This window comes from Pagrus pagrus (assembly GCF_965226575.1).
Source record: "Pagrus pagrus genome assembly, chromosome: 9".
Lineage (NCBI taxonomy): Eukaryota > Metazoa > Chordata > Actinopteri > Spariformes > Sparidae > Pagrus > Pagrus pagrus.
Window position 1 is genome coordinate 17,950,377 of NC_140193.1, and position 13,258 is coordinate 17,963,634.

At 41.4% G+C, this 13,258-nt stretch overlaps 1 protein-coding gene across 9 annotated transcripts in view; it reads right to left on the bottom strand.

Annotated features, from left to right (window-relative positions):
• The window catches only part of LOC311262564 (dedicator of cytokinesis protein 9), an 88,464-nt gene that overhangs the window by 38,843 nt on the left and 36,363 nt on the right, over positions 1–13,258 (bottom strand). For all 9 annotated transcript variants that reach the window (XM_084362063.1, XM_084362062.1, XM_084362058.1 and 6 more), the window contains exons 2-4: positions 10,293–10,409; positions 4,013–4,102; positions 348–430 (exon numbers count right to left, since the gene is read on the bottom strand). In XM_084362063.1, the coding sequence (XP_084218189.1) occupies positions 348–430; positions 4,013–4,102; positions 10,293–10,409 (290 nt within the window). The remainder of the gene's footprint in view (positions 1–347; positions 431–4,012; positions 4,103–10,292; positions 10,410–13,258) is intronic.

The window sequence follows — 13,258 nt, forward strand, 5'->3', positions numbered from 1 at the left end:
GGACAATGAGGGTGTTTTCCACGCTGGCTACAGTCAGGAATTATCCAGCGCACCGTAAAAAGGAAACACTCTTTTGTTGCAAGGAAATATGAATTATTTGCACGTTTCCTTGTAATTAAGTCACGGCAACATTTTGTCAGAAGCGGGAAACAGTTTGTGTCGATGACCTAAAAAACCCCCTCAAAAGACTGTGTGCGACTGCGTGTGTCCTTTAGTTTAAAAACTCTGGCATCCATATATTATATGCAGAAGCTGTTGTTACTTGCCCATCGTAAGAATGTCTTGGCACACTACCACATTACCTCTGTGAATATATTGCACTGAAGCGTTTTTAACTATAGACTTACTTTGGAAGCTGTCGAAAGTCCCCAGAATAGTCCTCGTACTTGTAGTTGACGACATGCCAGTCAGACTTGTAGGTCTTAATGCACTGAAAAGACAATGGAAACAAATTACAGACCACTATAACATACTGTACGTTGTCTCAATGCTATAAAAAGTGCATAGTAATTAAGGGTTGCGTTAAGGTGACAGTATGCTTCAAAGGGGGCGTACTGTAATACATGTTTAATTATGACCGAAGGCAAAGAGCGTTTATAGACGTTCAGAACGGGAAGAAGAAGCTTGAGAGAGATGAGATTCAGTAATTGTTTAAAGTTGGGGATAACGATGCACACTTTAAAAAAATCATTACTTCCTACATGATTTTGCAATTGGTTATATAGTCAAAAAGAAGAAGTAGTCATGAACTATCTCACAGCTGGACAACTGCTGCATGAAACAGGTTGGATTGTGGGATCGTTGGTTTGGGAAAGTTACAGAAATGATCAGAGGCAGATCCCTGAATGTTTCGTGAGGAGAGGGTTTCTGTTTTGACTATCTGACTTTTCTTGTTAAACCTCTTGCCTATGTTTACCCAAAATGCAACTGGATGTCGTGGGAAATGCAGGTCAGGGGAGGAGGCTAGAGAAGTCTGGTAAGACCACTTCTTCCAAACTCCACAAGACCTGTAAACACACTTTGAAGTAAGGATGGGAACTGATAAGATTTCATTGATACTAATGCCACTATCAATTCAATATCGAGCTTCTTATTGAGTCTTCATCACTTTTCAGTGAAGAAAAAATCTGCTAAGCCTACAAGGTTGGCACTAATGTTACTATAACATAAGGATATTTTCCCTCGGTAATGGATGTGCTGCTCGGTTGTGGGAGATACATGGCATTCCAGGAATGTAAGCCCCTGCTGCCTAGAAAGACGCTTCAGCATGTTGTTGATCTTTCCACCCTCACTTGAAATGACATTACATTACAACTGGCACTGTTGTCATCTTTCTTTGTGAAACGAAGCCATGTTTAAAACTGTTGCCAAGACTCCCGCTTGTTTCCAGCAGCATAGACGCACGAGTGTAACATCATTGTTTTGCGGCGCAAACATGTTGGAATCGATACAAGGAACTGATAAACTCCGAGGCATACGACTCCGATGGATTGGACGACTTGGAACTGGTTCTCAGTTGGATCCGGTTCTTGATTCCTACTTTGATGCGTAAAAATTTTTTTCTATTTGAGGAGAGTCTGATAATCCCCAAATTTCAGCAGATATCCCATTGAACAGAAAATGAAACCTGTCCACAACACGAGGTACTGTAAAAGAATTAAGAGCTGAATTGTTCTCGAGATCAAAATGCAGTGACTGACTAATTATTTTCCCACAGTTTAACTTTATTAATTCCTAAGCACAATCACAATGTGATGGCTGTTTTGAGCAACAATTAAAGCCTCTGTTCAGTGAAATCCCTGAGGGAAAAGGAGCGAATGATGAGTGTTCACACGCCACCTCAGTCAAACCAACACCCACCAGTTCAAACTGGTAGGGAGTGTATCTCTATCTCCCTTTCTGTGAAAAGGAGACATCTGTTCACTGTTAGAGTCAGTGATCGGATCAGCTCGCTGGTATCTATTCTGCAGAACTACGTGCCGTTTACAAGAACTGCCCCATCAGGGAGATGAACTGCAACCTGATCAGGAGAGCGATCGGAAACAGAGCGAGGCTCCTGCTGCGCTGATCCACACAGCTGTCCCGGTGATGTCACACAGCACTCGACCGGGAGTTTTAGTATCGTTTTGACTTCAGAAGACTGACCTCTGACCTGAGAAGTGAACAGTCGGCAAGCAGTTGGTCTCTGGCTTTAAAAGACAGTCAGAACAGTGAGCGTGGGCAGGAGGGTTAATCACTGTGATGCTCAGAGGCATTTATATCCCCTTTTTGTAGCCAGCATCAACTGAAAATAATTCAAAATTAGCATTTCATAGGTTAGGTGTTGTGTTTGTGTTGTTATTTGCTGTGTTCTGTCCAAGTGTTTGGACAGATGCTTTGGCAAAATTGTTGTTAAACTTTCATGCCAATAAAGCCCCCTTTGAATTGAATTGAATTTGAATCGGTTCAACTGCAACTAACTTACTAAACAAACACATGTCAGTGTGTGTTGTTAAGAACTTGTTCTGTCTCATTCTGAACTGTGTGACAGCAGGCATGTTGAAGACCAACAGCGCTATAAACCAACAGAGTTTGATTTACTCGTGGACTGTAGAAATGAAACGCACTTTATCATTCCAACGTCCCCTGGCATAAATAGATATAATTGAGGAAAAACAGTAGAAACAGTCCAGCTGCTTCCAGTAATGATCTGTAATGAGCCCAGATACCACTTACACAACAGCCTCTACAGAACACTTCCTGATGTGCTGTGACGTGCTGTCTAATATTAGGTCACAAATTGGCAGTGAGTCACATTAGTGTCTGTGTGGTTTACGGACAAGTGATAAACATCTCTAGCCACTTCCTAACCTCTTGTACCGGACTTTGTACTCAGCGCCACCAGACATTCTGCAATTAAATAAACTGTAAACGGTGAACATTTGTTTTTAAAGGTATTTTTTTTTTGGTATTTTAGAGTTTGTAACTTCCTGGAAAATCATTAAAAATGTTGATGACTCATCCTGCACTGGGGCGTATATACATTTTTCGTCCAATAAATGCTTTCTTTATTTAATGACGCTGCCATGGATGTATATAAAGAGGAACCCCACCAGAGCAGGGTGTTACTTTATTCAGTGATTTGGGTTAAACTGGGTCATGTTGAAGAAAATATGTTCTGGTTTTCCCTCTGCTGCCCTCGGGCTGCTCTGCCTTGAGCAACTCTGGTAAGATAGCTTTACTGTTTTGGTAAAGTTACCTGCTAACAAACGTTCTGATAACTAGCAGCTTCTCAATGAACACCTCCGGACCATGGCCGTAAGCGGCCTCTGAGGATGACGATGAGGCCCATGACAGTACCAAGGTGATTTATGGAGTGTCCTGGTAGACAGATACCGGTAGCTTTGTTGCTAAATGTAACGTTAGCTGGTTAGCTCAGTTAGTGATCCTATTTGCTGGAAGCGAAGCTGGCAGTCCTGGAGAGAAGCGATATTGGCGACTTGGTGGTAAGGGGTTGGGGCAGGGCATGACCTACATTCCACGCTATTGGCTGCTGCATGTTTTTACAGAAAACACTAAAGTATGCCAAAGCAAATCGCACCCCATTTCATGGGAACTCGAAGAGCTGCTTCATCAGAAAGGCATAGGTGTGGTTTGTTCAGATTTGATTGACACTGGTCTGGCCTCAGTTTCATTGGTGCATTTAAATACATGACTGAAGAACTGAAGGAGCCTCTTGGATGACAGGTGAAACGTCTTCAAGAAACTGAAACCTGTCCAGTTGCCTACGATACAGCACTTAGAGTTACCTGGACCTGACCTGGATGACTGAGAACCTTCATCAACTTGAAAACACGACATTTACACGACACTTTCTTCCAACTGTGAGCCCTCCACACTTCAAACCAGTGAGAAAAGCCAACAAATGCAGAAATCTCTTGTGAAATAACCCAAACTGTTCCAACTTTGGCTGGAAATTACGCAAAGTTGCTGATTAAGAAAATATGCTTTCAAGGCATTTTAAACAGTTTACCTCTTGGACAAACAGACTCTGGGCCTCCCTCTCTGCATTTTCAGGCACTGTAGGGTAGAGCGTCCTCCCTTGCCGCCTCAAAGTTGAAATCTGTAGGACAGAGCAACAGTTAATTCAACGAGAGAAACAGAACAGAGAAATTACAGCAAACATGAAAACATTGTAAAACAAGACATGGAGTACATTGCTCAAGCTGGACACCTTCACCCAGTGCTACAGTTTGTGGTCTCAGCTGGACACAGTTGCTCGGGGGGTTCCTTTAAATATTATTGTATGTTTGAGAAAAGACTGATGTGTTTGTGAGGGTTCAAAGGGGCAGCTTGTGATGGAGGCAGGATGCTTTCAACTCCAGGATCCACAGACACACCCTGAGCCTGGCTGTCTGCCACTGTTGTACAGACGGCGTACTCTCGGTAATCAGCATCTCAGCACCTCTAAAGCTTCGTTTAAGCCTTTCGCTAATGACCAACAGGTTCACCATGTGCTGGAGCCAAACAGCAGCTTCACAGCTGAACGAAGTCAAAGCTATGCTTTCGCAGTAATCACTTATACAAGACTAAGTGTTGACAGCCATGGTAGCTGTACTCTCGTAATAAAGTCAGCATGCTAACATGCTCAAAATGACAATGCTAACAAGCAAATATCTGGCAAGTGTAATGTTTATCATGTTCAGCATCTTATTTTAGCTTGTTGGAAGGCCAGAGATGTTTCGATACCATTTATCCCGTGTACCAACACCGATACCTGAACTTTGTGTATCAGCCATATAAAAAAAATCTGGAATCTTTCTCTTCTGATTAAAATTTCTTCCCCAATACTACATAGTGCACCTGTGGTGGTAACACCGGTTAAGTGACTGTAATAATATGACAACAAATCATATTAGAAACACGTTATATAACTCTGTTACTGCTTAAAATTAAATATTACTGTGACCCAACAACGGTACTCGCTCGATACTGATTCAAGCATTTTAGGCAGTGTCAAAACTTTATCCTTCATTTCTAATTAATTCTTTCTGCATAATATACAGAATAACTCAGTAGCTTTCCTTGACAAAGCATCACTGTGAGAACATCGACTTTGACACTGATATATAGGACGCACACTGTTATCTTTAATACAGATTATAAGAAATTCATCCCCGTTAGAAATGAAACCCATATTTCAACCTCCCCCTCAGAGTTGAGTTTGAATTACAATATCTCATTATTTGATTCCCTTACGACAGCAACTTCTAGGGCCCCCTCCTGAAATTTGGCCTCGATTTAGAGAACAAGAAACAGAACACAAGAGAACTCGCCTCAAAGAAACAAAGTGTGGCCAAAAGATATATCCAAACACAAACTTCACATTTCCTTTCTCGAGTCACATTCATAAAAACTCAACTCAAAACTACTATCATAAGAAGTAAGCTGTGAAGGTGTGAAGGAGATGAAGTATATATATATATATATATATATATATAGATATCCTCAGCTTTTACAAGCAGCAGTCAGAAAGCTGCACCGTCATACTTGCCCTGAGTGAAATGCCGCAACTAGATCAACATCACCATCAGGTCTTGGCAGGAGGATTAATTCTATTTAAAAAATAAAGTGCATTTGACCACACATAATCCCTTCAAGCAAGAGTGAAATATAAATACAACCATTAAGTGATAACAGTTCAGCTGACTGAGGTAAAAGGAAACAAGTGAATCTGGGCTTTGTGAGAGTCGCAGCTCTGACAGTTTTCTGTGATGTAAGGGATGCAGACAAAACCTAGATTATCTTTTCCCAACACATTTTAATAGAATAAAGGATGCTTTGAGCCAAAATATGTTTCATGTCATTACTTTACAGTCCAGTTTTATTTTCATCTAATTTAATCCATCACATCAAAGGATAAAAGCAGTTTTAAAAAAATGTTTAAAAGGAACTGGCTACTTTTAAGAAAAGAAGAAAAAAAAAGCATCACTTCAGTGGGGCCCGTGTATCATTTGTTCATAGTAAATAATTTCCTGGTCAAAGAAATTGGAGAAATTAAATATCAGAATCAAATTCGGCCTGTGGCCTGTTTTTCTAATTACTTATTTTTGATTTTAGCATAAAAATAAAAGTACGAAAAACAAAGTGTTATTTGTTGTTTTGTATCACATTCATAAACAAATAATGAAATAAGGAGTCATTTTTTTAATTTCTGCTTTTGGATTCTCAATATAACATCAGATGAATGAATGATACACAAACACCAGCAGTTTTGTGTCTAACTCAACACCTAGATTGACATTTGACACTGTTCCTCTAAATGACCTTGCATTTGACCGAGAAGCTCGTTGTGTCAGCTACGACAAATTCCACACCGGCTCGCATTTGTGAACCTGAAGCCTCCCCTTCCTCTCTACTAGCCAGGTTTCCTGCTGGGGAGATGACAATCTTTCCAATCCAAGCAGCAGAAATAAACAGACATGGAGGTAAGAGGGAGCCAGGAAGTGGGCAACAGGAAGCTTTTAATTGGGCTACAAGTCGCCAGGGAGAACTGAGGGATTCTCTGGTGAAATGAGCCCAAAATTAGCACGGGATGAAGCTGCACTCAGCACGACTCCGTCAACATTTTATTTGGAAAATCATTCTCCTTCCTCAGCTGGACCTGAAACCAGTGTGCCTCTAGACATTACCACTTCAGCACTGAGGCCGTTAACATAAGGCCGTTAATATTCTATATTTTTATATTGTCAACAAGGACATTAGACTACCAATTATTTTCTCCTTTTTATCTTTTACCTTTTTTTGAACTAACATTGGAGCGACTGAAAGAATTACATACATCTATTGTTTTAATTAGATTTGCTGGAGACCAACTGACTCTTTTACTTTAACTTAACAAACCTTTCCAGAAAAAAGACTTCTGACTCTCACTGTCATTCTACCTCTGGTAAGAAATTGTGACATTAATTTCAGGTAATCAGCATTTATGGAAGTGCAGACTGAATCATGATTTGTTGATAATTTAGAGCTCACAGTTGAACAGCATGTATTTTGAATGTGGAAGGAAACCAGAGGACCCGGAGTAAACCCAGGACAGCAAGGGGCGAACACGCAAACTCTGTGCAGCCCGACCCTTAAAAAGGGACATTTTAATTTGAACCAAAGGTCCAGGTCGTAGAATAGGACTCACTGGTATACTACTGAATAACCCTTGGAAACTGTGAAGTGGTTGAAGTAAAAAGAGTGATGTCTTCATCTGTCGGCTTTACAGCGACAGGGTGTGGACCTAAAGTATACCTCAAATTGAGGAAGGAAGGGCCCCCTCCTGGTAATCCACGACAAATTTCTCCAGAAACCTCGCAGAGAGACAGACCTACACTGAACTGCCTTGTGCCAACAGCTTCAGATCAAAAACAGATGGAGATGATATAAACACTGGCTCACATCAGACCAGTACCAACACATGACATTTGATGTGGCAGTGGGGATAAGATAAAGCAGAGACCTGATAGTGGTTTCTATTACAGAGGATCAGCCAAAACAGGATTTATACAAAAATAACAACACAGACAGAGAACTTGTTCTGCCTCGTTTGGCCTTGATCTATCTTCCACTACTTGTCTCTATGCCTATTGAGGTTTCTGTATGAATACACACTGGCCGTACCTCCTTTCTCTAAAAGCACCGCAAAGGGCCTTGACACAGAAGCTGATTGAAACCTTGCTCGAACAAGAGTTTGCGGAGGTCGAAACAGATGTTCGGTTCAATCACTGTGCTGCCTGTGGTGGGTTTTTTTTTTCAGACAGAATCACCTGTCAGCCCTTGACAACGTGCTGTTTGTATCTAAAGCTGGTATGTTATGTTCATAGCAGCAGGCTGGAGGAGTATGATACAAGAGAAGACAAAGTCAAGGCTGGCTCACTGTCACCGAGGACCCAGCTGCCAGGCCTTTGTAAACTGTAACAAGCCCTGGCTTTATACAGAGCCAAACCCAAAATTAGAAACACTGACTATTTTACTTTTATTCTGTTCCACAGAGCCACCTGCAGTCATGACAGTTTGTACTGTGAAGTAACTAGTGCTTATTTAAGGGTTAAGGGTTTATATAAGTAAATTGATGAATCGTTGAGTCGATAATATTTCTAAAAATTGGAAAAGATGCTCATCACAATTTCCCAGAGCCTCTTGAACGTCTTCAAATGGCATGTTTTGTCAAAAAGTCCCAAACCCAAAGACATAAATGACAAAGAAAAGCAGCAAATCCTTATTTTAGAAGCTGGAACCAACAAATGTTTGACATCTTTGCTTGAAAAATGACTGGAACAATTATCAAAATAGTTGGCAATTAATTTCAATCAGTGAATAGATTAACTGAACAGTTGTTGCAGCTCTCTTGTAAATCAAATGTTGTTCAGATGCATCATCAAAACTCTGTTATTGTTGCATGGTAATGCTTTGAAAGGACAGATTGATTGGAAAAGTCTACACATTTGGTGATTTCTTTTAAACCACCCACATCTGCTTAACCATAATTTACGTTTGCCCTATCTTACAATGTTAAAGATGCTGTAAGTGGTAATTTCTTATTAAAATTAGTGTTAAATAGCTCGGTTCTCCAACAGTAATCACTGTTGTAGAGTGTTTTCTGGTATCTTTGTCCACTTTATCCAATCAGGACAGAGAACTCCATATAGAGGCGGTCCTCTCTGCAGGTGAATGTGCAGAGGGCAGGTTCCTCTTGTTTACTGGTAATGGCAGCCAATTCCAGCGCTAACAGGGACGGCTTATACTAGCAAACAAGCCGCGATAAAAAACACTTGAGGAAAAGAAAGAGTCAAAGAGAGCTGCTTTGAAAAAAAGAAGTTGTGCAAGTATGGTGACGTAAAGAGGAGGGAGGGGATTGCTAACCGCAAAAGTCAGCTTACAGCAGTTTTAAAGAAAGTTAGAAAAAATTCCTGGATCCGTCCCTTTATCCAGATCTGCACCAAAAGTTATCCCTCAGCCATCAGGGCTTCCCAGCTTCACGAACACATCAATTTAACCCCTAAATTTTAAATTTTTAAAGACTGTAGTGATGCAGCAGAAATGTTATATTCTTTAAGGAAAACCATTTCTCTAATTTTCTTCCATCTTTTGAATCTTGGGCTTTTGCAACAAAGCATTTTTCTTCTAACTTTCTTCAAAATAAAAGCACACTATCTGGGAATTTTACTCCCATTAGAGTTGTGGTGAAATATTTTTGTCCTCAGTGTCTTACATGGAAAATCAATTAAATGTCATCTACCCATATGACAATGACACGTTAAAGTGCAGGTGAGAAAGGGGCTTGAGAGGAAACTATTTTACACTCACATGAAACAATAAACAGTAACTTTAGACAACATTTGTGAAAGTATATGAATCAGCAAAATCCTTCTTGTCTTATTCTGCAGTGTAGGCATTTAGACAAAAGATGTTAAAGTCATCATGGTTAGTGAAACAAAGACTTCTCTCACTGAAACGAGAGCTATAACAGTAAAATCCCAGACTCTATAAAATTTCCACAGGATCGTGAGACAGAGTGGCAGGGTCAGATTTGAGGATATACTGCACATGTCATTGCTGCTGTTGGTAAGGACACAAAGAAGTCTCATTTCCTGAAGTACCAGCTCTGGGCCAGATTTCCATTTTAGATTTTCCATCCTCACCGTGGAAAGTGTGAAAGAAGCGTACGTCCTGTACAATGTGGCTGGAGATAACACTCGCTCTGTCACAACATCGGAGACAGAATGAGCCAATTAAACAGATGGCCCCTGACCCCTCTCTCGCTACAGTACGGAAGGATGTAAACAAAGAGAAAGCCTCTGTGAACGACCCCGCCCAGCACTCCCAAAAGCGGCCACGCCAGGGACGAAGGAAAAGGCCGCAAAAGCCAAACAAATACAACAAAGAAAACATGCAAGTGGGTGGGTCAATAATGATGTTGGACAGATGACAATAAATGGTGTGACCTTGCGTGGGTATGGAGCACTTTTTAATGACTTACAGTGTAAATATAACTCCTCAGTCGACCATTACCGCGCATTATTTTTATTGGATATTTTTACCTCACTTTCCACGCAGTTTCATTAGTAGCCCCACTGGAAAATCAAAGCCCTAACCCTGGCAGTGTTACCACACCCTGTACTCCATACCAACACCACTTGTGGTTAAAATCTTACTCCTCCTCACCACAATAATCCCTGTTACAATACCCACAGCCAGATTTACTGCAGTAAGGCGTTTTTTTTTTTTTGCCCGGCAAACGTTCATGAAACAGGCGTGAAACTCACCTCAAAGTCCTCCAGAGGGAACTGCAGCATGTCCCTGAGGACATCACTGAGGATCTGTGTCTTCCTCTGCACCAGCACATTTTCATAGTCGAGCGGTTCGATCACCTTTGGTTTCACCTGGAGAACACAGAGAAAGCACGGTGTTAGTGGGACATTTGATGCAAGTTCGCAACTAAATATGTGACACTAGTAACGCATTCACATGGCAGCCCCCTCAAGTCAGCACAACTTGAAAAGTCGGCAAAAATGTTGGTACACAAATTCCCAATTTTGATGTCATATTTACAGAAACATGGTGGACAAAAGTAAGTACTTGGTTGATGGTAAGTAAAAGTATTGATAAATTCAAGTATTGTGTATCAAGTTTTTGCTCATATTTGATTTATTTTTTTGCGTTTTTCATGCTTTTATTAGATAGATCCAGTCAAGAGATGACAGGAAATGAAGAGGAAGAAAGATGGGTAATGACATTCGACGTGAACCGAGGATGCTGCAGTTCATAGTTGGCAGTAATTATAACTGATCCCACAGTATGCACGCAAAATCCTTTACTCCTTCATCAGGCAAAATTCACCAAAACAAGAGGAATTGAGAAGAAAGATATTGAAAGTATTTCATTGTTACAAAGTTAGATGATCTGGCTGACTACAAAAACCTTTCTTTAAAAGAAAAGCAATAAAAGAAAAACTGATATTTTAAGTCCAAGCCTACAGACTCTCCAAGCCCAATCCACCAAATGAAACCTATAACTGTGCACAAGAGCAGGGATGATACTATGCACTGACGGGCCTCTACACTGTATGTGAGTGATCTGTCTTGCTGTGCTATCACACTGAGCTTCACCAACACATGCTATCTGTTAGATACGCTACGCTACGTCTATCAGGGCTCCATCTGCCCACAGAAAATGCATCCGCCTCAGCAGTGGGAAGGTCCTGACGAGCTTATCCCTCCGTGAGAGCAAACACGCGTGACATGCCTGTCAAGGAAACAATTACACTCCACTTCAATGACAATCACTACATACAACACAATTATCCTCTACAGCTTTCAACAAACAAACCTCCATCGTCAGCTTTTACTTGTAGTGCACTTGACGAGAATCCCTAATCAGAAGTCAGTGTGTTGTGGGGAAGTCTCAAGAGCAGATGTGGCTATGTTATCAAAAAGGTGATTATAGATTTATGGTGCATCCAGTCATAGGGTCTGCATAATGTTCATGTATTGACCCACTGAACTCCAGTGGCCGAGGCCGGAGAGAGCTTATGCACTGCAAAGATGCAGTAGCCATTAGACAGAGAGTAAGCTGTCAACACTTGTAGCTGATGGGACAGGAGGATAAATCTCACAGCCAGAGAGACGGCAGAGTGCAAGATGAACAGTGACACATCGCTTCAGACTTCAGGGCTGAGAGACAGCGCGGCTCGCATGTTCGCCTCCACATCTGGGACTGATAATACTAGCATGATCTCAGAGGGAGAGTCATGGATATTGACCTGCCTAAATACATGTTGCTAGCAACCTTGTTAATAACAGAGTGTGGCTCACACAGAGGGGGGCAGGACCTCGAATCGGTTTCAAGGACAATGGGGGGATAGCAGAGCAGCGACGGTGCCACCATGTCTGCCAGCTGAAGCAGGTTGTGAACATATCCACTGCTTCTTCACAGCGTTATCTGAACGTAACACAAAGGTAGTTATGATAAAATGCTGTCAAACTATTTCAACAAACTTTTTGTATTCTCTCCATGAGAGAGACAAAGTGATGAGATTGATGCAGAGACTTCTGCAGGTAGGACAGGTAAATCAGGAAGGAATTAAAGACAGGGAGAGAGATAAGGTCTGTGTATGTGTGTGTGTATATGTGTGTGTGTGTGTTCATATCGTGTCTCGCTTGAGGCAAATCTCTACATCTCTATACACAGCTGGTCTGTACCAGACAGTAAACCTTAAGAATGCCAGACATACACAGCTGCATTGTCATTGTGTACTAGCATCTCAGGAGAACAAAAACATGTCTGTAGATTAACCAAGTAATTACAGAACATGCTCTGCAAGTAGGGCAACTAACGATCATTTTCATTATCGATCATTCTGCTGATTACTTTCACAATTAATTGTTTGGCCTATAAAATGTCGGAAAAATGTGGAAACTGCTCATCACAGTTGTAAAAGCGATGCTTCAAATTGCTTCTTTTGTCCAACCAACAGTCCAAAACCAAAAGACCAGCAGGTGATTTAAGGGGGGATGACTTGGGATGCCGTCCCCTTTGTCCATTCCCTACTAGCAGAGTGAGGGCAGGGGCAGAGGGGCTGTTTAGATGAACATGTTAATCTAGTCTGCCTGATTTATACCCCTTTTCGACCAAGGAGATTCAGGTACTGGTTTGGACCTAATCTTGAACCAGTTCTTTGCATTATGACAGCCAGAGAACTGGCTCTCAGCCAAGAAAACTGCTTCCAGAGTGGCACCAACACTCTGCTGGTCCAGAACAAAGAACTACTTACGTCAGAGGCTGGGGGCGGGGTTATCGTGACCAAGTAAAACTGCTTATGACCCTCAATTCTGAAAACCAGAGATGGTGTAGCGTGATCCGACATATGCATGGGAGAATAAAGAAAAAGTTGAAGCACCAGTGGTCCGAGGACGCCAACGTAGGCATGCAAAGCCAAGAGCAACACTAAACACTAAATAGTTGATGTAGTCCGCCATAGTTGTTCCAAGCAAAGCTGGGAAACTGGAGACGTATACAGTGACTGAATGATGTGACTCTACGGTGGCGCTCATGCCCCTGGAAAAGCAAACCTACTCTTAAAAGTTTCAAAGGTACTTTAATAGTCATCACTTTTACTACTTGGCTCTGAAACCAAAAGAACCAAAAGAGTCATTTAGCTAGTCACGGGTTGATGAAACGAGACAGGTCCATCCCCCGTTGAAAACTGAGAAATCGCCTACTGCTAAAGACA